This window comes from Gouania willdenowi, chromosome 8 (genome assembly GCF_900634775.1).
Source record: "Gouania willdenowi chromosome 8, fGouWil2.1, whole genome shotgun sequence".
Taxonomy (NCBI): Eukaryota; Metazoa; Chordata; class Actinopteri; order Blenniiformes; family Gobiesocidae; genus Gouania; species Gouania willdenowi.
In genome coordinates, this window is record NC_041051.1 from 14,871,701 (window position 1) to 14,897,102 (window position 25,402).

General features: G+C 35.9%; 1 protein-coding gene across 6 annotated transcripts in view; it reads right to left on the reverse strand.

Moving 5' to 3' along the window:
- The window catches only part of myo15aa (myosin XVAa), a 55,750-nt gene that overhangs the window by 8,785 nt on the left and 21,563 nt on the right, over positions 1-25,402 (reverse strand). For 5 of the 6 annotated variants that reach the window (XM_028455342.1, XM_028455343.1, XM_028455340.1 and 2 more), the window contains 34 exons: positions 23,947-24,078; positions 23,729-23,854; positions 21,509-21,586; positions 21,211-21,365; positions 21,052-21,097; positions 20,462-20,586; positions 19,590-19,707; positions 19,339-19,514; positions 18,312-18,396; positions 16,754-16,807; positions 16,163-16,244; positions 15,024-15,154; positions 14,811-14,906; positions 13,870-14,105; positions 13,514-13,704; positions 12,295-12,367; positions 11,650-11,841; positions 11,467-11,579; positions 10,497-10,591; positions 8,839-8,974; positions 5,578-5,642; positions 4,479-4,616; positions 4,363-4,408; positions 3,185-3,332; positions 3,020-3,113; positions 2,864-2,945; positions 2,614-2,729; positions 2,464-2,523; positions 2,201-2,276; positions 1,950-2,065; positions 930-1,048; positions 588-729; positions 344-455; positions 102-176 (listed from right to left, as the gene is read on the reverse strand). In XM_028455342.1, the coding sequence (XP_028311143.1) occupies positions 102-176; positions 344-455; positions 588-729; positions 930-1,048; positions 1,950-2,065; positions 2,201-2,276; positions 2,464-2,523; positions 2,614-2,729; positions 2,864-2,945; positions 3,020-3,113; positions 3,185-3,332; positions 4,363-4,408; positions 4,479-4,616; positions 5,578-5,642; positions 8,839-8,974; positions 10,497-10,591; positions 11,467-11,579; positions 11,650-11,841; positions 12,295-12,367; positions 13,514-13,704; positions 13,870-14,105; positions 14,811-14,906; positions 15,024-15,154; positions 16,163-16,244; positions 16,754-16,807; positions 18,312-18,396; positions 19,339-19,514; positions 19,590-19,707; positions 20,462-20,586; positions 21,052-21,097; positions 21,211-21,365; positions 21,509-21,586; positions 23,729-23,854; positions 23,947-24,078 (3,829 nt within the window). The remainder of the gene's footprint in view (positions 1-101; positions 177-343; positions 456-587; positions 730-929; positions 1,049-1,949; positions 2,066-2,200; positions 2,277-2,463; positions 2,524-2,613; positions 2,730-2,863; positions 2,946-3,019; positions 3,114-3,184; positions 3,333-4,362; positions 4,409-4,478; positions 4,617-5,577; positions 5,643-8,838; positions 8,975-10,496; positions 10,592-11,466; positions 11,580-11,649; positions 11,842-12,294; positions 12,368-13,513; positions 13,705-13,869; positions 14,106-14,810; positions 14,907-15,023; positions 15,155-16,162; positions 16,245-16,753; positions 16,808-18,311; positions 18,397-19,338; positions 19,515-19,589; positions 19,708-20,461; positions 20,587-21,051; positions 21,098-21,210; positions 21,366-21,508; positions 21,587-23,728; positions 23,855-23,946; positions 24,079-25,402) is intronic. The other variant, XR_003674643.1, reaches the window with a different exon arrangement.

Below are 25,402 nucleotides of genomic sequence, written 5' to 3' on the forward strand. Positions count from 1 at the left end.
TGGGTGCAGGGGGGTGCAGAGGGGGGAGAGCGGGGAAGTTAACACACAAAATTAAAAAAATCTCAGACACACAGACATGATGTTGAGATTAAGGCACCTACCAAACTCGGGAGTATCTCGCTTCAACTCCTCTAGAAGTATGACTTTCTTTCTCACAATGCAGCCATAATATTTACCTGTTAACATACAGGCACAGACAAATGTGCACACAAACACAGTGCTTTCAATTAACAGCAGCAACACAGTACATGTTGGACATTTTTGTGGTGGTGTGATAGTGGTTGCGTGTGTGTGCGTGTGAGTGTGTGTGTGTGTCTATGTGTGTGGGTGGCATTTGCCTCACCAGCCTCCAGCCCGTCCATGTGCTGGCGTCTGATAATGTCCCCTTTGTGAAAGCTCAGCTGACTTCGGTCCTCAATGATGTAATTTCTCACTGCCACCACGTATTGGGAGTCCTGACAACAGCACAACATGTTGACACTCACACCTGAGCAGCTGACCCACAGGTAGTCAGAGATTGACAAACAGAGGTCCTCTACTGTACAATGATTACATTACATTACATGCTTCTAGAGATTCACTCAAACCTTCTTGATCTCTGTGAGGAAGTGGTCGATCATATGTTTGACCTGTGGGGCCTTGGCGGAGAACAGGATCAGCTTCTCATTGGTCAGATTGAACTCTAGCATGTTCTTGGAAGGAATAGAGACAAACAGGATGTCCGAGTAGCTGCACAGGAAGAGACATGTGTCAGGATGTCAAAGTTAAAGTCACATTTTAAAGCATTTATTACGGCATTGACTCTAAAGACTGAAAAAAGCTAAAGAACAGCTTTTATTTTGTAAAATATCTATAAAAAATTATTTACCTTTACATTCACCAAAAAAATAAAACAATGTGAACTATTTTCTATTTTCTACAAGGCTCACTTGTAAGGCCTCAGCACTCTGAAGTAGTCGGAAGCTGTAGAGCTGCTCTTGACCATCTTCAGCAACTTGATACCTTTATGAGACACAGACAACACCTGCACACCTGTCCCCACGCTTCCCTACACACACACACACACACACACACACACACGCACACGAATCAAGGACCATCATTTTTTGAAAATAGATTCTATTCTTCTAATTCTATATACTAAAAAGATAACAAGATAAGAAAGTCCAATGAAATTGTTCTCCCTGAGCTTTCCTTTCATAGAACAAAACTATTTTTTATTAATTTCAATAGACCCCTTAATGGCCCACGTCATGGGAAACGCTGCTGGCTAAAGCGTAGATATATATAAACACTCAATGATGCAAACGAGATTCACCAGCGTAGCTCAACGGCGGCCATCTTACTTCAGACAACTGATGTTCTGACATTCTGACGCGCTCTACGGTAGCGGTTGGAAGATGAGTGATCGGCATAAACAAAAATGCCCTTAACGCGATGAAATATTGATTGATTTACAAACGGTTTGCCTTATTACAAACCATATTATACGTAGGTATGACATAGGATGCTTGTACATTTTGAAATTACCACTTGCCGTTTGAAAGTTGGTAGAAAATTGAGCAAATTAGGGTTATTTAAATAGTACCATTGACATCAATGTAATGAACGAGGCCAGTTGTCTGAGGTGGTCGCCACGTTGCGACGTCGCTTCCCATTGTCTAACAACACGGGTAAGTCATCTAGTGTTTATATATATCTATGGTGGTTTGCCTCCAGGTTAAGCCCCGCCCAACAAAATACGTCACAATGTTTACAAACAATCAAAGGGTCTATTGAATCACTTCACGGTAATGTAGGGTATTTGGGAGATTCTTTTTGATATTTGTTTGACAAGTGTCTTCTTCAGGGAATTTATTTAGTTTTTGGCCCAGAATGAGTTTTCTATAAGGATCTAACATTCCCTACAATCATGTAAGATAAGCAGGTATAGATGAAGAGGTTCTCACAGAGGCTGGGAAAAGGCGTGAGAAGTAAATCTCCCACGAGTCTCTGGCCATTCCGATCACTTTCGTTTTCACGTTTTCGTCATTTGTTCCTGAAACCTGATCGAAATTGTTCTCCGCTGTAAAGAATTTAAAAAATATTAATAATAATTGGTTAGAGTTATTGCATACTGAGACATCTAATGTATGAAAACAAAAAGCTGGTATTTGTCTAAAAGTGAAGCACTGAAGGAATTTTTTTGAGTTTGTCTCACCAAGCAAGGCTTTCATTTTCTGCCTTTCCTGCAGGGTGATACGGATGCAGGCTTCAGAAAAGGTGTCGTGTACAACCTGCCAATAGTTTGTAAACTGTTATTAAAACGTGTTTGCTGTCAATCTTTGGTAAATCTATATATATATATATATATATATATATATATATATATATATATATATATATATTTTTTTTTTTTTTGACAAGATATGAACAAAAGTCAATAAAATGTGAAAGTATTAAACTCTAAATTTAGAGACAAACCTGTCTGAAGAGCAGGTCTAGGACTAGAGGATTGTTGAATGTCTCTTTTGGATAAAAAACCTGTAAATATTGAGTTTATTTTAAACACATCTTATTTGAAAATTGAACATTTCAGTGCTATTTTTGCGCCATTATTCAATAAAAACACACCTCTTTCCTCAAATAGAGTTTCCATGGGACATTGGAGTAAGTGTAATACTCATCACTGGATCTGCTGTGAAGTTGAGTCTGAATGATCTCCTCCTCGACTGGCAGATCTCTGGAGACTGGAACACACACACATACGCACAGGACAGGATTTTTGCCATTGGTTGATTTTATCACATGCAGAAATCTTTCTTTATTGTTTTTTTTTTTTTTTTTTTTTAATGAAGTCGTAGATAATAAGGGAATATTTTACCCAAAGGCGGCGACCGGGTTCTTTTAGAACTGGAGGGACCCATCGGGTCTTTGGGTTTAGAAATGTGAGCCTTCTTTGGAGACTAAGACAAAGGAACAGGTCAAACCTACAGTTACGGTACATTTGTGTAGGTTTGTGTGTGTGTAGGTTGATTACTGGTTGAGGTGGGTTAGCCATCTGGTCTTTGAGGATCTCCATGGCCTCGTCATGAGGATCCGGCTTCCTTGCAAAAGTCTTGCCGTCACTTTTTCTACAAATTTAAATTTGACAGATCATTATTATCAATATTGCAGTGTTTTTTTTTTCCTGTGTATGTATTACTTTTGTGTAGCAGGTCCATGGGAGGGGCTTGCTCCTGAAGGCTGATGCTGTTTGACGATGTCTTTGATGTCGTGGCTGGGTTCGTTGCGTTCAGTGTTATTCAGGCTAGGTCGCACCACGTCCTCAGGAGGAGGGCCACGTGTTGGACCTGGAGTTTGACATTGTTATGTGTTGGTTCATAATTGCCATCATCATCCCCCCCCAAGACACACTAACCACAAAAGCAACCGCTAAATATAATAATAATAATAATATAAGCCATGTAAGCGGAATATTTAACACCACGTTTCATTACATTACAACCTCCTTCTGCCTTCAAAAATATGATTGACGTACGTTACATCCAATCACCGTAATGAATAATAAAGAGTAACGTCATAACACACAGTCGACAAATATAGATCTTTTTTAACACACAATCATATCCCTAAATTATGCATTTTAAACTAATATAAAATTATGACCAACTTAAACAAATCATTCTAAAAAATCTTAATATTTAAACACAATAGATACTATTACTAAAATAGTGTCTATGGCCCTTACAACAACAATAATAATAATAATAATAATAATAATAATAATAATAATAATAATAATAATAATAATAATAATAATAATGCCTTAATCAATACATGTTTTCATTTTCTGATGTTTGGTTGAATTTTAAGGAATTGTTATACATACAATCACAATCAAAGTTTGCAAAAGTTATACTTTCTTCTTCTTTTCAAGCCAGCTTTGATCATTTTTGCAACTTTAAAATCAAATGTAATATTTAAATCTCCCATGAAGAACTATCCATCCATCCATTTTCATACCCGCTTATTCCCGTTTAACAGGGTCGTGGGGGTCTGCCGGTGCCAATCTCTGGCTCTCATAGGGCGCTGGGCGGGGGTTCACCCTGGACAGGGCGCCAGTCCATCACAGGGCAACACAGACACAGACAACCACTCACTCTCTCATTCACTCCTATGGGCAATTTAGAGACTCCGTCATGTTTTTGGATTGTGGGAGGAAGCCGGAGGACCCAGAGGAAACCCACGCAGCACGGGGAGAACATGCAAACTCCACACAGAAAGGACCCAAGTCCACCCCAGGGCTTGAACCCAGGACCTTCTTGCTGTGGGGCGGATGTGCTAACCACTAAGCCACCGTCATGAAGAACTAAAACTTACTATTTCTCCGCTGAGGGCTTTTTGGACGCTCCTCCACTTCTTTGGTCTGCAGAAGACACATGACTACTTACAGTATGTGTTCATTCATTTTGTGTATTTCATGTGTGTTTACCCACAGGACTCGGTGTGTGTGAGCGCTGAGGCCTGTGCGTGTGATGATATGAGGGTGGAGACTGCGGGGCTGGAGCAACAGGAGGGAAGGAGGACAACATCTGCTGCTGGAAGGCAATAGCCTGCATGGTCATCTGCTGAGCCTACACCATAAACACAAAGATAGGAAGTGATCATCTGTATCGCATGAGTTCTTTAAGTCTTATTTTTGAGAACCAGCTTTGTCAATCAGAAGCAACAGAAATTGCAGTATTTTGAACTACAATAGCATTATTATTATTATCATTTTTTTTGATTGGAGCATAGTTAACTGTTGTCCGTCGTCATAAAGCTAAGGCTGGGGGTTGTTACTAAAATATATTTAGTATGTGTTTTTATCTCTTGATATGGGCTTACTAACAATTGTAGCATATTGAAAAATAGCATACAGCATACTTCAGGGTTTTTTAACCTTGGGGTTGTGACTCCATGTGGGGTCGCCTGGAAATAAAATGGGGTCGCCAGAAATGTCTAGTAATAATAACATTTAAAAAAATGCTTATAATTGTACATTTTTTAAAAAAAATTAAATTAGATTTATATTTTACTTTTACATATCTATTTTGCAAAAAACAATGCACAATATCAAAGAAAAGATACACAGTGCAGGAAAAGGCAGGTGGCTTTTCAAATTAAAACACCACACACGTTCTCAAACAACTGTATTTCTATACTTTAATTTTCTCAAAGTTAAATCGAGTTCAAATAAAATCCAGTAAAAGAAAGTATCTGAGCAGGCGCATATTGTCACTTTGTGCACTATTACTGGCTACTCTGTATTTGCAACAGAGAATAACAAACGTGATCAAAAACTAATTTTAGAGAAAATTGTCTCTAGGGTCACCAGAAATTATTGATATGATAATATAAAAATGGGGTCACGACAAGAAAAATGTTGGGAACCATTGATTTACTTAGAAAGAAATGTCATGAGGTGAATAAAGTTCAACAATTTCCTTTTTAAAAAGTCAGATGTCTGAATCTTATTTTGAAAAATTGCTATTTTTACACAGCAAATAATCTGCAATATTGTCATTTCAGGTGTTAGGAGAAAATGTGTCTAACCAGAATGATAGCTTGCTGATTGATGATAGCCTGCTGTTGTTGAGTCAACATGACCGGCTCCATTCCTGTAAAACATATCAATTCCAGTGAGATGATGTAATATTCTGCTAAGAAACACAGCAAACGGTAACACATTCTTCAAACGAACGCCACACAAAAAGTTAACAGAAAAAGAGTAACTAATAACAACTTTTTATTTTGCTGCACACAATAGTAATGCCCTACACGCCTCAGGCCACACATGCGGGTAAACCTATTACTAGGGCTGGGCAATATAGCGAGATTCAAGATATATCGAGTACACTATTTTAGTCATATAGAAAATTACAATATTGCCTATATCGATATATTTTATTTTGTATTAAAATAGTTGCTTTTGCTTCCTCTCAGAACAGCATGAAAAGCACAGTTAGATGGATTTCTGAGTGTGTCTTAACCCAGAGCTTCATCTAAACAAGCCACACTACAGAACTCACTCACACGTGCTGTCCCTTAGAGGAGAAAAAGCCAAAAGTGGCACATATAGTGCAGCTGTTAGTTAATAAATGTCCCATGGTGTACGTCTTTCCCCCTTTTGTGTATTTTGTTGCCCAATTTATTTTTGTTGTTCTTTTGTGTATTTTTCGGGAATTCTGGATGTCTTCCTGAGTAGTTTTCTGTGTTTTTTGGTATGTACTGTATGTTGTTCTGCAATTTTTGTTGTCCCATTGTGTATTTTTTCTCCTTTTGTGTCTTTTTGCTTATTTTTGTTCTGTTATGTATTTCTGTTGTCCCATTGTGCATTTTTTTTCTCTTTTTGTTGCTCTTTTGTATATTTCTTTATTTATTTGTAAGGTTTTTTTTTTCTTTTATTTATTTCTGTTGTCCCATTGTGTTGTTGTTTTTTGTGTGTTTCTCTGGTAATTTGTGTATTTCTCTGTTAATTTGTGTATTTTGTGCTGTCATTTTGTGCATTTACTTTTGGGGCTGCTCGTGCACCCATGTTTGTGATACACGCACAAGTTATTTTTTTTATTACTTAATGTTATTTTAGCCTGTGTGGCATTTTGCATCAGCAAACATAACCCAGAAATGTCTTCCCTGTAAAACTTGATTTAAATAAAAATTACCGAGATTTATAACATTTACTGCCATTTTGAGAAAAAAATATTGAAATATGATTTTTACTCCATATCGCCCAGCCCTACCTATTACACACTCTTGTTATACCTGGCACACCTGTCATCACAGGCAAGCCGGGAACCAGAGGCGCGGCTGGAAGTGAGGACACCCCAGGAAGAGGGGCGACACCAGTGACCTGAGATGCTGCATCAGGAGCTTTATTAGCAGTGGACGGAGATGTTGGGGCGGCGGCGGGGGAGCGAGTGGGCAAAGGGGTGGGGGCCACACGAGTGGCAGGTGTGGTGGGAGAAGAAGAAGAAGGCCGCTGGTACGGTTGCTGGGGGTGATTGTATTGGTGATAATGAGGTTCCTGCTCTTGTTCATGTTGGTGTTGTTCAAAGTGATGGTGGTGTGAAGGTATCGGCATGGCAGGGATGGGTGGCATCATTCCTCCTGCTACTGGAAGCACTGGCACGGCTTGAGAAGCAGCAGGCAGGAGGAGTAGCTGTTAGTCAGCTGCTGCCAGCGAATCAACTTCAAGCTCTCATATAACACACAATCACACTCTGCAATAGAGTAACTCTGGAGTATTGGGTAACACTTTACTTGAAGTTTTACACATAAAGGCTGACATTACACCTGTCATTAGCATGAATAATGTGTCGTGAAGGCTGTCGTTTGTTATCCTAACCCCAAACCCTAACCCTAACTAAATGCCAACATAGCTCCAAAGGTGTCTGACACTGAATATTGTTTTTAGTTGTCTTTCATGGGTTTTAAATAGACTGTAAAAATTAAATAAAAACTGTATTGTTGGGTACAATATCAGCAAAGTTGAAGTTTTCTTGTTTTAATTCTCATGAGTCAACTATTACTTACGCAAATAACTACAACTACATACAGTTCATTTATACTGTATATTTATAAAGTCCTCAGTGCACCTCTGAAAAGTCTGCAGTGCTTGAAATAAAATTTAAATAGTTTTAATGTTTACTTAACTTTAGCAGCTAAACTTTAGACTTTAGACTTAGAACAAGTCATCACAGTTTCAAGTGTTAAAGGGATCCTCCACTGTTTTTACAAATGTGGCATAAAACCTTTGAAATGTCCTTATTAGAAGATCTATGCCTAACAAAACACATTTTTTGCACCATATTTGTTTTATTAACTTCGGGTCACAGTTTTAATTTATCATCTCTCAGTAAAAAAGAGGTTTACATCAGAGTTTTTTTTTTTTTTTTTTTTTTTTTTTTTTTTCACCTTGTTTGCACATGCTGTTGGAGGTTAACACTACAAGAAGTGCAATCTTTTAACAGCAATGCATATTTTATTATTGCAATTAAATAAATGAATTTATTTCATTGCATTACATCAGAGTTTTTAACTTTTACTGATTTTTAGAGCAAACAAAAGCAGCATGAGTTGTCATTTTGACTGAAAAAGCTGCTAAATGATCCTAAATGCTTCACTCCACTCCAATAGAACACAATGGGCTAACAGGGTCAAACCACGTCATCAATCACGTGATTTCAAGATGTCAACGCACAGGTCGTAAAACGGAGAAGTCGTCCCATTTTTAAAAGTTAATAAAACGAATATGGTGGTTTTGTTCAGCATAGATCTTCTAATAAGGACATTTCAAAGATTTTAGGCCACATTTGTAAAAACACTGGAGGATCCCTTTAAGCCTGAGAATAATAAAGTCAAAGGATATCCATTTTGCACATGTGCAACTTGATTTAAAGTTTGTGTCTCACAATTTACAACTTCAATTTAAAACAAACTAAAAAGGCAAGAGTGCTATAACTATAAACCAGAATGAATGCAGCAGTGGGAGAAAGAATGAGGCTGACAGACGTTCACAATGGAAAAGGAGCCACGCGTGGACACAGTGAATGGCTCTGTATGAATTATATATAAGGTCTGACTGCTCGCCTCTAAACGGATGTATTACCCACTCTTTTAAACATTCAGTTCAACTTAATGTCACAAGTATTTTGGGCGTATCCATGTCCCAACGTTTGTAAAAACACTCATTATAAACATTGATTTATCAGCCTTGATGACACACGAAGAAAGTCTTCCATTCATTAAGAGAAGAAGTAACATCAATGGTAAATGGACTATCTGCACCAAGCCTAAAGACAACAGCCAGTTTACCTCCGGGGTGTATTCCTGGTGGATAAGGTCTGCTGGGAGCTGTCTGGTTCTCTTCTTCTCCTCTTCCTCCACCTGGGATGCCGATACGTCCTCCTCCTTTCATTCTCGCTGAAAGGCTTTCAGCCTTTTCCATGTCCTGGTTGACACAGACAGGCAGTTGAGGGACATTTAGCAGTATGATACAGTGGGAGGCAGGCAGTGCAACGCTGGATTTTAAAAGACATCCAACAGAGCAACAAAATGTGAGCGATAGCAAGAATGGAAGAGAAAGTAACTGAAGGAACACGAGAAAGGTAGTGAGTTGTTTCAGGTAATTCAGACCCTCTCTGAGTGTGTCAGTGTCAGTCCAGCTGCACAAACTGAATACACCCCAGGATATACCGTACAAACTGGACAAGATGCTCAAACACAAATGCAAAGAGGCCAAAACTTGAAGAAAAATACAAAAAAAAGAGTATTGCATCAGAAATCATCCATTCTAGAGGAACAAAGAAATGTGGTAGCATCTAAAGATATAGATATTTTTAACCAGCATAATGTTACTTTGAACCTCTATGTTTACGAATATAATGACGGTCGGTGCAATTGATATTTTAGCATTATTTCTATTATCCATCTTTTAAAATGTATAAACATACCAACAGAAAACAGAATTCCAAACTTTGGATGAGGCTGCGTTGTTCACCAAGCAGATGATTCACGCTGCCCTCTGTCAGGGTGAGGTACGGTAGTCTACTAGGTAACCTAATCATCTCTGCTTCATTCATAGCCAAACAGAGGGAGTGTATCACATGTTCTCCATGCCATCATCACTCAAACAATTCAGAATAAGGGAGCTGAATAATAGGAAGTAAAGAATAAGAGTGTGTGTTAAAGACCTGCAATATATGGTAGACAGACGGATGGATAAATGGATGGATGGATAAATGGATGGATGGATGGATGGATGGATGGATGGATGGATGGATGGATGGATGGGAAACTATTCTCAGATAAACTGTATATATTAACTGATGACGTATTTATGATCTTATTTAGTCATCCACCAAAAGCCAGAGCTCAGTAATTAAAAAGTACTAAACATTCAATGTTTTATTCCTTTGTAGCTTTTTAAACATCTTAAAAGATAATAAATAATTGAATAATAGGATTACATTAAGGGGAAAACTATCTACATTACTGCTGTGGATTGTAACAAAGTAGGCAGGTTCATTATGTTCAGATCATTGTATTACATCATTTTAAAAACAGCAGTGTCTACTTACTCTACCATTGATAATCCATTCTACAGACATCACCAAACTAAATATGTACGTACACTTACATCAGAACCATCAAGGGACTCATCAAAATAGGTCATATGGAGGTTATTACATTCATTTTCTTTCAAATCTAATCTGAAAATGAAAATATTTAAACATCCAAACACATGTTTCACATATAATCTCTTTTGTTGACACCAAAATTATTTAAATAGAACTTGCATGTTTCATTCCACATCTACTTTAGTTCAGCATTTTTAATTTTAGGAACACAGTTGTCCAAAAGTACTCTGTTCAAATGGCCCCTCCTACATAAAAAATCCTATGTATATTATGCAAAGTTGAAGATTTAAGATAATGTGTAGGGTGTACTCCATCAATGCGTATGATACTCACTAGGCTGCTATCAGACAGCACAGGTTCAAACAGACTGTCCAGGTAATGGTCCATCACTCTCTGTGTCTGTCCTTCACTAAACGCATCCGACTCAACTAAGAGGAGATAATAAGAAACAAACTATAAATAAGTGATTTGTGCATGCTAAGATGATTGAGCAGTTTTTACATACCAGAAGGCGTTCAAAATTACTTCTATCTACAGACCAGAAAATACAACCTAAGAGATCAATTTATGTTGATTTCACCAAATGCAAGATTAGACGTTAAACAAAGATGTCTGTGTGTGGAATACTGAATAAAAACGAGTGACAATATTTCATTTCAAAAGGAAAATGTCACAGTATATTTAACAGAGTTATGTGAAGCAGTAGAAATATGTTTGTGTTTTTTGTTAAATGTTGTATATATAAGAAAGTACATATATATATATATATATATATATATATATATATACAGTATATATTTTTTGTACTATTTGAAAAAGAGCAACTCAAATGTACTTGTTGAATGCTTGCATTTGTTTTGTATGTATTATTGGAAAAGGAAACTTGAACGTTATGATTTATGTTGCACATATACAGTAAATATTTTTGCATCTGCCTGTTTCAGTCTTGTAATATATTTTTAAATTGTGATTTATGTTTGAATATTTGTTAGACTGAAACACACACACGCACACACACATATATACACAGTATATATTTTTTGCATTATTTGAAAAAAGGCAACTCAAACGTACTTGTTGAATGCTTGCATTTGTTTTGTACGTATTATTGAAATAGGTAACTTGAATGTTGTGATTTATGTCTGAATATTTGTTAGACTGAAACAAACAATTAAACTGAAACTGAAACATTACTGTACATCAGGTCAGGCAATACAAAAGATTAATATAATTGAATAACAAAAGAGTCTCGTGATGTGATTTTGCATCTCTTTACCCACAATTTGCGTGTGTAGTTTAGTACCGTGGCTGTAGTAACCCTCGGAGTCTGGCAGGCTGTAGGCTGGTCTGATGTCGTGGAGAGGAAAAGATGAAGGAAAGTCCTCATCGGAGTCAAAACCACTGCCAAGCAAAGCTCTAATGGAGGAGAGAATGTGTGGTAGTGTGTGTGTGTGCTGACATTCGTTACACGTGTGCATATACTCACAGGCTGGCATTTGCTCTGACTTTCGCTGGATTGTCGGTGCTGATGATGAAGTAACTTTTCTGTTTTGGGAACTCTGCAGGAAGCTCCAGGTCTGAGATAAGGTCCAGCACGTAATCATGACCAGCTAACTCCACCCACTGGCCATGCTCCTTCATCATAATGGAGCATCCTCTCCACCAGTCTGACAAGCCCCTGCATAGCCATTCAATGCAGGTGACAAATGATTGCAGTTATAAAAATAAAATAAAAGATTGAAAGAAACAGTATATTAGTTCAAACTAGTGTATTTTAGTAGTTTGCAATAGTGCATAATACTAGTTAATAAGCAAGAGACACATGCTTACATGGCCATGACGCATTCAATGTAAATGGTATATGCATTTCTAGATTTTGCAAATATGGATGAAGACATCATCCATATTTGTGTCATTGCAATGTTTTCCAGACTTAGAATCCTGTGCACTAGCTAATAGAAATAATTTCACTTTAATACTTGTATGGCTCTGTTGATCAAATATGCTTTTTTTTTTTTTTAATGTTAGAAACTATATACCGTAAGTAGTAAAAAGCTACCAGAGATTCCCCTATGTACGTTAATAAACTCCTGAACACTCCAGCTTTGTGTATCTGTGCAGTGATTATCACCTGTGGCGCAGAACATCTCCAGCTAAGTCTTCACCATTGGTCCAGGAATGGACAGGGCACAAGAATGAGCCTCCTGCAGAAAAAACAAAAATATTGTTTGGTTGTGCTAACAGTTTAATTGTGTATTTAATTGTGTGACTTTTACAGCTATGAGACCTGGGGTCCAAACTGCAGATCCTATTGAAATTTGACATTTATTTATTTACAAAGACAGTGCATATTAACATAACAGCTCAACTGTAGAATATGCCAGAGTTAGCCAAAAGGCTAGTTTTCATTTGTAGTCCTCAGCCAGATGTACAATAGGCACCCAAGGAATAGGTAAAGCTAGTTGATTATCACATGGCAAAATAAACATTACATCCTAAATGAGAATTGTTGATGATAAAATGCAAAATCAGACAGTGATTGTTTACTTTAGGGATTGTGCTTCGTTTGAGAAAAATCAATTGTTATCATGTATTTGGGTCAATGACATGACGCCTAAATATTATGTCCAACTACATTTATTTTACTTAAAAAATGGTTTAAATGCACAAAAAGATACCGAATATGCAGTGTGAGGTCACGTTGATTTTTCATTTTTTGCTTATAATCTCGTTTTAAATCTTGCGCTACGCGATCACACTGCTGAGCCGGATTTTGTGTAAAACTTGGAGGTGATTCTCTGGTTGGTATTCCACTGAAAATGAAATATAAATATCTATATGAGACAAACTAAACCCTCTCTTCCATGTTTTGGGACCATGTCACACATTTCCTTGGGGTTTTTTTCCTGTAAAGCGGGAGGCTGAGTGTCTACAAGTAAAACAAACACACATGTTGAATTACTCACAACATTATCTTTCAGCTTCGTAAGTCATCAACGGAAAATCGGACTTCTGTGATTTACTGTATTCTGTTATCCAAAGAGTCAAAATATAATCAGACGGTCTGTTTTGAAAAATCTTTAAAATTACTCTAAATGTTTTCACATTTATTTTCTGCCTATTTTAGTTATAATATAGTCTTGTATAAGATTTCAAAGTAGTTCTATACTTACTTCCATCATAATATTCAAGCAAACCTTGTCCCATGATGCCCATTATATGAAATATTATGCGGTGAAATCGTTATATGTCATTGACCCATTTACACTTCACCTTTCATCCTCATTGTTAGAGATAATGCCAGAAACAGAAGCATGAATGATAAATAAGTCTCATGTTTTGTGTCTTACCATCAAAACAGAGCACATGCGACACCATGTTGGCCTTCTTTCTATTGGCTGTCCACTCCAGCAGAGTCAGCGGATAAGTCCGAGCAGTCTCAGGGACAGAGCCTGGGTCTATCTGCATCTTTTGATTGGCTTGGATGAGTCTGTGCTGCAGCAAAACCTGGAAACCAGCAGGGCCGTGGTCCGATACAAACCTGGAATACAAAAAGCATTTAGGGTACAGTAATTACAAAGTGGGATTCATGAAAATGTCCATTAAAAATAGGGAGGGGGTAGATTAGAAGAACACTTACTTTTGAGGAGAAGTCTTTCCTGAAAAGCTATGTATTTGCATTCTTAAATCAATAAAATGAACTCACTTTAGCAGATATTTGTTCATCTTGGAGGAGGGGCCAAAGCAGCACACGCAGGCCAGCAGCAGCAGCCAGCCTCTGTCTGCGTTCTCAGCGTTGATGTTTCTCCAAACTTGATTGACAACCTGAGCAAAGATCTCGTCACGCAGGGCTGGTGAGGACAAGCCCCTTTGGATGATGTAATTGCCAAACATGTTTTCCTGTGCCCCATTCAGGTAAGGGTCGCCCATAAATCGTAACACCTGACAATAAAAGAGGCAAAAAAAAGTATCAAATGTGGGTAAAATGTTTAATTAAGATGCTAGGCACTGCATTCTTTTGTTGGTCTATTATATTTATATAATTATCTGTCATTTTAAGAACTTTAATAGGCAAGAAGTGACAACATTTAAAGTAATCTAACTAATATTTTCGGATAGAAAAAAAAAAAAAAAAAAAAAATATATATATATATATATATATATATTTTTTTTTAATCAACTGGATTTTTGCATAAGAGGAGTTCAATGCAGTTCTAAATTATGTACTGTTTAATATAAATAATTTATTTGAAATATATATATTTTAAAACATTTTGAAAAAAATATTATTATTACAGTGTATACATACATGTCACATCTGTATTTGTTGCAGTACATCTTGGTCGTAAAACAGTCATAACAAGATTGATCCATTTTAAACAAAACCTCAATACACCCCTTTTTTTTGATTGTTTTTCTATTTTTCTCCAAAACAGGGATGTATAAAACCAAAATAAGAACTAATAACAATGCAAATAGTTAGAGCTCTACACTTTCTAGGCAGGCATTCTGATGGTTTTAAGGTGTTTCCAGGTGGGCTCACAGTATTCTATATCTAATATTTACATTTTAATTTGCCAGACTATATATTTTGTATTTTAATAAACCTGTATTTAAAAATAATGGTTTACAGGGACGTCTTGTTACCATATTGAAAAGCTCCAGAGCTTCAGCTCTCTGGTCCTCATCCAGCCGAGTCAGCGGTGACTCCAAAGGACTGGTCAGCATCCCAAACTTTGGCTCCTACGACAACAAAAATCTTATATATGACACAGTCTCAAACAGTTATACAACCTGGTATGGAGTGACTTAGTTTAGGCTACCGTGGCCACAATTATGTACAGTAAATGCATATTTTACCCGGAAATAAATCAGCACGTATCTGTAGAAAGGGTAGTTGTTGATGTCCAGTGGTAAAGTAAGTTGGGTCTCTTCCTTAATATGAGGAGCGTGAAGCAGAGCCAAACAGTCTGAGTGCAGCACTTTACGGACTGAGGAGACAAATTAAGAATTAGATCAAAGGTCAATGCAACAAACAGCACCACTTTATGTTACACCAATCAAAGACCTTATTTCTGGATGCAAATGTCCAATTTTACTGGTACACCAGGTAAATCCTGAATTAGAGAATATGTATTTCCATTGCAAATTCAGATCTATTCCCTTTGTTGATGTTCAGTTCAGACGACTTTATTGATCCCCGAAGAACAATTCTGTTAACATGTACCCTGCCTTTTTGCACTAAAATGAACAAACAAATGCAACATTCATAGCAGAATATAGACAACGACCGTACATTCACCTGTCAGTACCAACAGATCAACAATAATTACAATAGTTTCACGAATACAATGTTGACAATACATGGAAGTAAATATAGGAAGTGAAACACCTCCAATATAACAAAATCCACCCGACAGTTACAGTTTATTTCTCAGCATTTAGCAGCCAATAGATGAAGGAATAAGAGAGTTTAAGAATCTCTTTGTTTTCCTCGTGGGTGCAAAATAGCGTCGCCCAAAGGGCGTGAGAGAAAGTACAAATATCTGTTAGAAAACAAACAATTTCAACATTAATGCGCCCAAGTTTGCACTTCCAGTTATAAATTAGACATAAAGTATGGAAGGCATCAATAATATCTAAGCACTACTTAAATGTCCCTTGATTTATTTATTTTTTGACAAAATTTTATATAATTTTGGGGGAGATTTTGTGGAATAATTTGAGAAAAATTGCAGGTTTTTGGAAAAATTTACAGAATCATTTGCTAATTCACACAATGATTCAGGTTTTCGCTGTGATTCTTGTCACGTATGAGGTACAGTACATGTTTGAATCTTTAAGTCAAACATGGGCCTTAAAACGGGTGTTTTATTGTGACAATGTGTGCATAGCAGAAACAGTTGAACACTGAGAATCCTGAAGCACGATGTGGATAATAAGCACTATGAAGTAATCACAGATTGGAAATATTGGCAGACATTTACACAAATACACACCTCCTGCTATCTGCAGTAAAGCACCAAGTTCAGCAGGAATCACCAAGTGTGTGACATCGATCACTTCCCTCCTGGTCAGCTCCTGAAAAAGGTAATTATTTTAAAATGATTTGAAAAGTGACAATGAAGTTAGACTTTTCATTAATTACCAAGTAATTATTGGAAATGAATTAATGTTTCTTTCTGATACATATCTGAATTACAGTATGAACCATGTTCAATGTTGTTTTTTGTATGTTTGCTTTTCCATTCCTTGAGCTTTAAGTTTCTTATGAGAAAACGCAGCTCTGTACAAATTCAACCTATTAAGAATAATAATTTAGAATATTTTAAAGCTAAATAGCAAACATGTAAGAGATGAACAGGTGGACACATCCGAGATCTTTTTTTAAATTACTTTTTAAAATGTATCCTGTCATAAGGAAGGTACATGATGTATTATACATCTTTATGTCATTTTTTTTCTGACTGGCTGTTAACTTTCCTCTACGATCTGTCCTCTTTTGTTTTTTTTGACAGTCAACTGATTTGGTTTGATTTTATTTATGTGTGTGTGTGTGTGTGTGTGTGTGTGTGTGTGTGTGTGTGTACCATCTCTCTTCTCTTCCGATCTTCTTCAACCTTCCTCTGTACTTCAAACTTCATCTGCAATCAGAAACCAGAAATTGAAACCACATGTATTAATTCAAAACAAGTGTACATATACAACAGATAAAGTGCAATTTATTGATCATTTAACCAATATTTAAAAAGAGGAAAACATGTTGTTTAGGGATGTCCCAATACAACTTTTTTATTTCCTATATGATACCGATATTGCAGCTTTGCGTATCGGCCAATACCGATATTGATCCGATATCAGAATGAATCATATATACATTTATTACTTTTTTTTCCTTCTTCTTTAATAAAAATAATAACAATAACTCATTCTGTAGTGTGGAATGTTAGAAAAGCTTGATCAAGTGATGTTACTCAGAAAGAGAACAATAGTCAACAACTGACCCATTTATTATTAACCAATTGGTTACATAAATGTTAAAATTCATCATAATATCTACAGTATTTTACAATTGAATAAAATAAATAAACAATGAATCGCAAAAAAGATAAATAAAAAATCGAAAATTTTAATACGATATTCGTTTTCAGGCTGATATCGGACCGATATCCAATATCAGATCGAGACACCCCTAATATTGTTATCCTGATCTAATTTACTGGTAGATGGATGCCTTGGCAAAGAGACTTATAAATATTCTAAAAATGTGGTGAGGATGATCAATAACTATAAGTATGCAAACAATAGAGGTGTGAAAAAAATTGATTTCACGATATATCGCCATTTTTTGAGTGCCAATTTTAATTTTTTTATTTTAGTTTTTTAATTTATTTATGTTTTTTTTATACTTAATCAATATTTTGTGTATTTGTGCAATATTTCAGTGGTGGTTACAATGCTTTCAATGTGTTGCAATGGTTACTTGATGCACTTGATTTTATGATGGCAGTGTGTAATGCCTGCTATATTTATAAGCATTTTATTTTCATATAATCTGTTCAGATTATATGAAAATAAAACTCAATAGGATAAATTATTTTTCCTTATTTTTGTGCATTATCAGTAACTCAGGGTGATTTATCCTTAATGTTCTCACTTACAGTTGTTACAACGCTGTCATTATGTTGTCATGGTTACTTTGAGACTTCTACACAGTAGTTTCAGTGAAAAGAAACGTGTTGCACTTTATTTTATGATGGCAGTGTGTAACACTGCATTTTCTTTTGTTCAGTGAAAATGTGCAAAAACACTAATAATAAATAATAAATATAGGATGTTTTGAAGAAAAACAGTTTTGACTCAATTTGTCCTCTGAATGATCAATATCTTCTGATGAACATATACAGCAACTTGATTTTCCATCTCTACGTTTAATTTTGACATTAACTGGGTAGAATATCGCAATATATCGCGATAATACCGTATAGTGACCCACGTATCGCGATACGTATCATATTGCAACATCCTTGCCAATACTCACCCCTTGCAAACAATGTCAAAGACTTTAGTGTTTTAACTGAAATAAAAGTGATTAAGAATGAACAAGATAGCAAAACGTAGAAGAGAACTCATCACTGTGCTTTATACCTTGATATATTGTTTCCTGTTGACATACATGTGGACAAGGGAGCGAAACCGAACCAGACTCTCCCTCATTTTCATATAATGCTTCCTTAAAAACAAACATCGGAACAAATACCATAACTTTAGTCAGAGCTCACAGCTTGCTTTCTGTTGTTGTTGTTTTCTCGTAGCCAACTACTGTATATTATTAATCACTAGGGATGTAACGATTAATCGTAAGGCAGTTAAAAATCGATTCATAGGTATCACGGTTGATATCGATTTTCTGAAAATTGAATCGCAGTACTTTTTTTAACCAGCAGAGGGCAAGTGTACAAGTGTAGGCGGCGGGCGGAGTCTGCTAATACTTTCTTTCTGGCTGCCTTCTACTCTTAAATATGTTAATAAATGATTCATTGCCCCTTTAGCACCGAAAGAATATCTGTAATATTACTTGAATATCTGTAAAAGTCACGTTTTTCTATTAGCTCTGTCTGCTAGCATAGCTTCTCTTCTTCACTGCAAGAATTTCTGCATGCCAACCAACCACTGTGTTACCAGCGCCCTCTGCTGGTCAAAACAAATATGACGTAAATCAGTGTAATTACGTTTTTTTTTTTTTTTTAAAGTCCAATTGTTAAGGCACACAATACATTTTCAGTTGCACTTTTAAAAAGAAAGAGAACTATTATGCAGTTTTGCATTGTTTATTATAGAACCAGAATTTAAATTAATAGGCTTCATTTTCATTTCTATTATTCCTTTATTTATTTCATTCAAGATTTATTTTTCGTTAAATTGCATTGTTTTGAATAGTTTATCAAGGGATTCTTTTGACAATGAAATATAAAAGGAAAATACAGTATTTTATAGTTTTTTTCCCAAAAAAAAAATTGTCTACAGTCCCATTTTGTAAAATAAATCGTGAGAGAATCTTATCGTGAACCCAGTATCGTGAATCGAATCGTATCCGGAGTCGAGTGAATCGTTACATCCCTATTAATCACAGTGATGTTTACTATTGTTTGTTGTTTTTATTGACACAGCTCACCGGACAAGGAAGCCTCTGCACTGTGCCTGAAACCTGATGATTTTATTTCGGAAAGAGACGAAGCGTGTCCTGACGAAGAACATGCGAGTGTATCGCTGCAGGGTCAGAGCAGCAAGGTGACGGGAGCGTTCACGTTTGCTCTCCAACAGCTGGTAAATGTCCTCCTTCAGAAACAACTGGGCCACACAGACACAGATTACATCTTCATTTCATATGAACAGATTTTCTTAATCAGGGTAAAGTAGGCTCACCTTTGTGGCCCCAACATGGAACATTCCGGGTTGGAGGGGACACAGTTTACTGAGCAGAAGCACACAGTTGTCTCCACTTGCTGCTGGAAGCTGTTGTAAACCCGCTAGAGACTTGTATCTAAAGAGGCACACGTTAAACAACACACACAACAATGACTCTTTCTTAGTCACATGACAATAATTGCATTTTGTCAACATGATAAGGCAAAAGGTACAGAAGAGTATTAGGGTTCAAAAAACCTAATGCACTTCAGAAAAAAAGTTGAAAATCAAAGTTGATATTTTTTTTTGGAGGTAAAATTTAAAAAAAAAAAATGAAAATCAATGTCAAGATTTTTTAGGGCCACTGAATTTAAAAAAAAAAACGTCGGAGGTAAAAAAAAACAAAAAAAAAAAAAAAACAAGTAAATAAATCATGCACTTCAAGAAAAAAGTCGAAAATTAACATCAACTTTTTTGTTTTCATTATGCTGAATGTTTGCACAAAATGCCTGTTTGAGGAACTAATTAAACTATACATACCATTATCCTATCTATTCAAGATTTTGTAAACCAGGACACAATTGGACATCTTAAAGCTTATATAAAATATAATTAACATGGCAGACTGAATCAGACTAAAACACGTTAATTTTTTTTTTTTTTTTTTTTTTTTTTTTTTTTTACCTCAGATATTTTTTTTCATCAGTGGCCCTAAAAAATCTCAACTTTGGTTTTCGACTTTTTTTCTGAGAAAAAAAAAAAATCTCGACTTTGATTTTCGACTTTTTTGTGAAGTGCATGGCGCTTTTTTTTTTAGCCTCCAAATTTTTTTTTCTTCTGTGTCCCTAATACTCTTCCATAAAAAGGTGTTAAAATTAGTCTACTTTTACCTAAAAAGGAAGACGTAAAATGGCATTCTGACTGGATACCCCTCCCTACGGATCCTGATGGTCTCTAGGATTCCAGAGTGTCGCAGCTGGTTGCTGACCAGATCATCCTCAAACAGACCTGCTTTCTAAAAAAAAAGATTATTAATGTGCAGGTTTAAAAAGAACAGGTGCCCCGATGCAACTTTTTCATTTTTGATACAATAACAATATTGTTCGCTACCTATATTGAACCAGTACGAATCATACAGTACATACTTTTATTTCTTATTCTATAGTGAAGAATTTTAGAAAAGGATTGATTAAGTGATATTACACAAACAGAGAACAATAGTGAGCAACAGTAGGTATGAGAAAAACTGACTCTTTCATTATTAACCAATGGGTTGCATACATTTAATCCTTAAACAAAAGAATAAAAGGGAATAAAATAGAAATCAAAATAAAAACTCTGGAAGTTTGGAAGAACAATATAGTATATCTGTAATTTTAATCTGACGTTCTTTTTTCTGCACCCAATATCAGACCGGGACACCCTTATAATGTGTACTAATATGTAATGTAACAGAGATACAGAGAGAATGGAAATCTACCTTTAAGTTATTCGGCTTTATGCATCGAACAAAGAAAGGGTTGCAGCTGAAAAATAAAAGACGGCTGTTTAATTTGATGATGTTTCATTATCTAGTTCAAGATTTCAGTCAAAACACACTTTCTGTGGTCTTTAGAGAGTAGATGTACATATGACTCACCTCTCCATCTTCTCCACAAGTTCCAACAGGGACTGCTGGAACTTGCTGCTGACGGTTGGAGCTTGATATTTTCGAGTGACCGTGCTGCTCATCCGCACGTGACCTTTCCGTTGACCCACGACCTCTGCTTGAAGTAGGAAAAGGTTTGACACCATCTGAACACACACACACACACACACAGACACACACACACACACACACACACACAGACAGAACAAACATGTAAACACAGCTTTCAATCATTTCAGGAACACGTTTGCTGGGTTATTTCATTTTGTATGAAAGGAGCAGCACTCGCCTTGTTCTTGCTCTGGATAAACAGGTCCATGACTTCTTGTCTGACTTGGTCGTAGTTCTTATCCAAGAATTTGTGAACCTGAACCAGTGACAGTACAGAAATGATATAATATATATGTGCCGACATGTTTGTTTTCTATTGCTAACAAGCATTGGTCAAAACTCAAGTCACATGTTCAAAACTCTTACCACAGTCTGCAAAACAGAAGTTCATATAAACCCGAGGTTCCCAAAGTGGGGTACGGGTACCCCCAGGGGTACCCAAATTATCATAGGGGGTACGTGAATAGTGGGTAAAAACAATGACAACTTTGGAAACTAGAATATAAATAGAGTGGTTAATGTTAATGCTAATGCTAGGCTAATGCTATTACTAGGATAATGCTAATGCTTGGTGAATGTTAATGCTAGGCTAAAGCTAATGCTAGGTCAATATTAATACTAGGTTGATGTGAGGCTAATTCTGTTGCTATGTTAATGCTAGGTTAATGTTATTGCTATGTTTTTGCTATTGCCATGTTTTTGCTATTGCTATGTTAATGCTAGGTTAATGCTAATGCTAGGCAAATGCTATTACTAATATAATGATAATGCTTGGTGAATGTTAATGCTAGGCTAATGCTGATGCTAGGTTATTGCTAATGTTACGGTAATGGCATTGCTAAGCTAATGCTAGGCTAAAGCTAATGCTAGGTCAATATTAATGCTAGGCTGATGTTAGGCTAATTCTATTGCTATGTTAATGCAAGGTTATTGTTATTACTAGGTTAATGCTAGGTTAATGCTAATGCTAGGCAAATGCTATTACTAGAATAATGATAATGCTTGGTGATTGTTAATGCTAGGCTAATGCTAATGTTATGTTATTGTTATTGCTAGGCTAATGCTAGGTTAATGCTAGAGCTAGGTTAAAGCCAATGCTAGGTCAATATTAATGCCAGGCTGATGCTAATGCCAGGCTAATTCTATTGCTATATTAATGCTATTGCTAGGCTAATGATAATGCAATGTTAAAGCTAATTATAGGTTAATATTAATGATAGGCTAATGTTAATGCTAGGGTAATGCTATTGCTAGGCTAATGCTAGATAATGCTAATGCAAATGATAAGCTAATGCAGTGTGATGAGGGCCAGCACCTGCATCCTCACTTAAATATTCTAGTTATTATTATTACATATTATTCCTCAACATGATAGGTAAAATTCACTTTAGGGTTAAATTGTATATGGCATTACATTATTATGTTATTTAAGTGTGCAGGAGTCGGGGGTACATGGCTTCAGGTTAAATGTCTGAAGGGGTACGGTACTGTGAAAAGTTTGGGAGCCACTGATGTAAACTAAACTGTGAATCACTTTTCATTGTTTCACACAAAATGCATTCAGTGACCACAGTCACCAAAATTCATGAACTATTTTCTCAGTCAACAATAAACTTTTAGAACACATTTTTTAAACACTAACACACTTTGTTCAAAACAGTTCAAAACACAATTAAAACAGAATGAAAAAACCATTGGGGATGTCTGCTGTGGCTAAATCGAAGTCTGTTGAAAATCATAACTGAAATATTGACAATAAAAATAAATAAAAGAATGATGAAATTCCAAACACAGAGACCACATTATGATTTCTGAGAATCTGCATTTTTCTGTCTACATTAATCTTGAATTACATGCAAAAGCACACATGTTCTTGATTATGTAAATTGCTGTATTACTGATTCAGTCTTGTTGCAATATATCACAGCATATACAATAATTTTGAACAATCAAAGTACAAATAACTTATTTTATAACAAAAAATACTGATTAACCTGACAAAAATCATTCAAACTTGAAAGATAAGATGTATTTTATGTAATGCTCTTTGTTATTAGTATTTTGTAGTTCAGTGTGCTCAGAGAGACAATGTGTGTTTCCACAGTCAGATTATTTGCTAGTGTTGTGGTTGAATGAGCTTCTTTTGAGACGTGTATGAAGTGTTTTGTTGCCGGTGAGACGCACTTTTGGGGGTGACAGTAACTGTTGAGCTGAAATCATGATGGACATGTAGGCTGTGTTCAGAGTTTTAAACATGTGACTTCAGTTTTGACCAGTACTTATTAGTGATCCAAAAACACTGTAATATCCAGGAGAAGTTGGATTTCTGAGTGAATCACGTGAATTCGGTTAATCATTTTCTGCTCAATAATCAGCATGAGGATAATGCTAATCATACCTGATAGGTGACCCGTCCAGCATAATGCTTAATAGCAAACTCTGGAAGAGGCATCTTTGGCTTTAGATACAGAGGATTGTTGCCATGGTGATAGTGACACTTCTGGAGAAAAGTGTGGTCTGTGGCCTGACAGCAAAACAAGACAGAAAAGTTACCTCTTTATTCAGCGGGTGTGCACAGCCACGTCAGCGCAACTTCCACAGACTATTTTTCCCCACCTGAGGGAAACAGCTCTGGTCATCAAGAATCCTCAGTATCCCATGAGGCTTTGCAGCGATGAGGTCGAGACATGGCTGGTTGTCATTAAAGGTGATGTCCTGCCAGGGGATCTGTTCTCTGCAATACTCCTCCTTTAGGACACATTAACAAGCTATTCACCAGCACTAACCAGGCTATTCATTATTATGCATTCAAAACAGGAAAAAAAAAAGTTATTAGCATGTTGAAGAGAAATTTAATATCAGTGATATTATTATTCATCTGAATCTGGACAATCTAAGTCAGTCAGTGCAACTGTGTGCAGCCCTGAATTCAGGGAGCTTTGAAAAAGGGGGAAAGGGGGATAAACTCCACTTAATTTAAACTTTCTTTGTTATTTCTATCAGATACCAATTGGTGCTCACCATCTAAACCACGTATTCAAACGTTTAGGGCACAGCAGCTGAAAATTGATAGCTTTGGTAATGTCTGTTATTTTAAAATAATATGAATAAAATGTGTCTTTATTTTTGTGCAGTTGACAGTGTATACACCAGTATGAAAATGCTGTTTCACTTGATATACATTTCCATATTTTCATAGCAAATCCAATACCTTTAGTATATGACTTATTCATAATCACTGGCTTATGAAATGCACTGCTTTACAAACTGGTGAAACTAAATTTTGCTTGATTAAGATTAGGGATGTCCCGATACAACTTTTTCATTTCCGATATGATACCGATATTGCAGCCTTGCGTATCAGCCGAGACTGATATCGATCTGACATCAGCCTGAATAATACTTTTATTTGTTATTTTTTATTTAGTATTAAATAATAAATATTTAAAATGTTCTTTAATAAAAAAATTAAAAAAAATACTTATTTTGTAGTGTTGAATGTTAGAATGTTTGAGTAACATCCAGTGATGTCACTCAAACAAAGAACAATAGTCAGCAATAGTAGGTATAAGAAAAACTGACCCCTTTATTATTAACCAACTGTTTACATGAATTTTAACCTTCAACACAATATATGCAGTATTCTACAATTGAATAAAATAAAAATAATAAAAAAACACATAAATAAATAAATAAATAAAAATCAGAAATTCGGAAAGTCGAAGATCCAATATTTGTTTTCAGTCTGATATCCGACCGACATCGATACCCCTAATAAAGATGTAAAATTCTAACTACGTACAATACAGTCATTTATAAACGGAAACCCATCACGTGTTATATTCGATGTCACAATGATGCTATTATGATAAGCTAAGCTAATTTCTCAGCCAACTGAGACGTTCAAAAATGCAATTTAACACTGAAATTTAAAATATTTAATCAGATTTGTTTTTTATTTTTTTTAAGTTATGTTATTTTGGGTTTAGGTTTAGAAAAAAGTTTAAACCGTTTTAAATATTACCTTACCTTTGATGTCAGAAAAGCTAGTGTGTGTGTGTGTGTGTGTGCG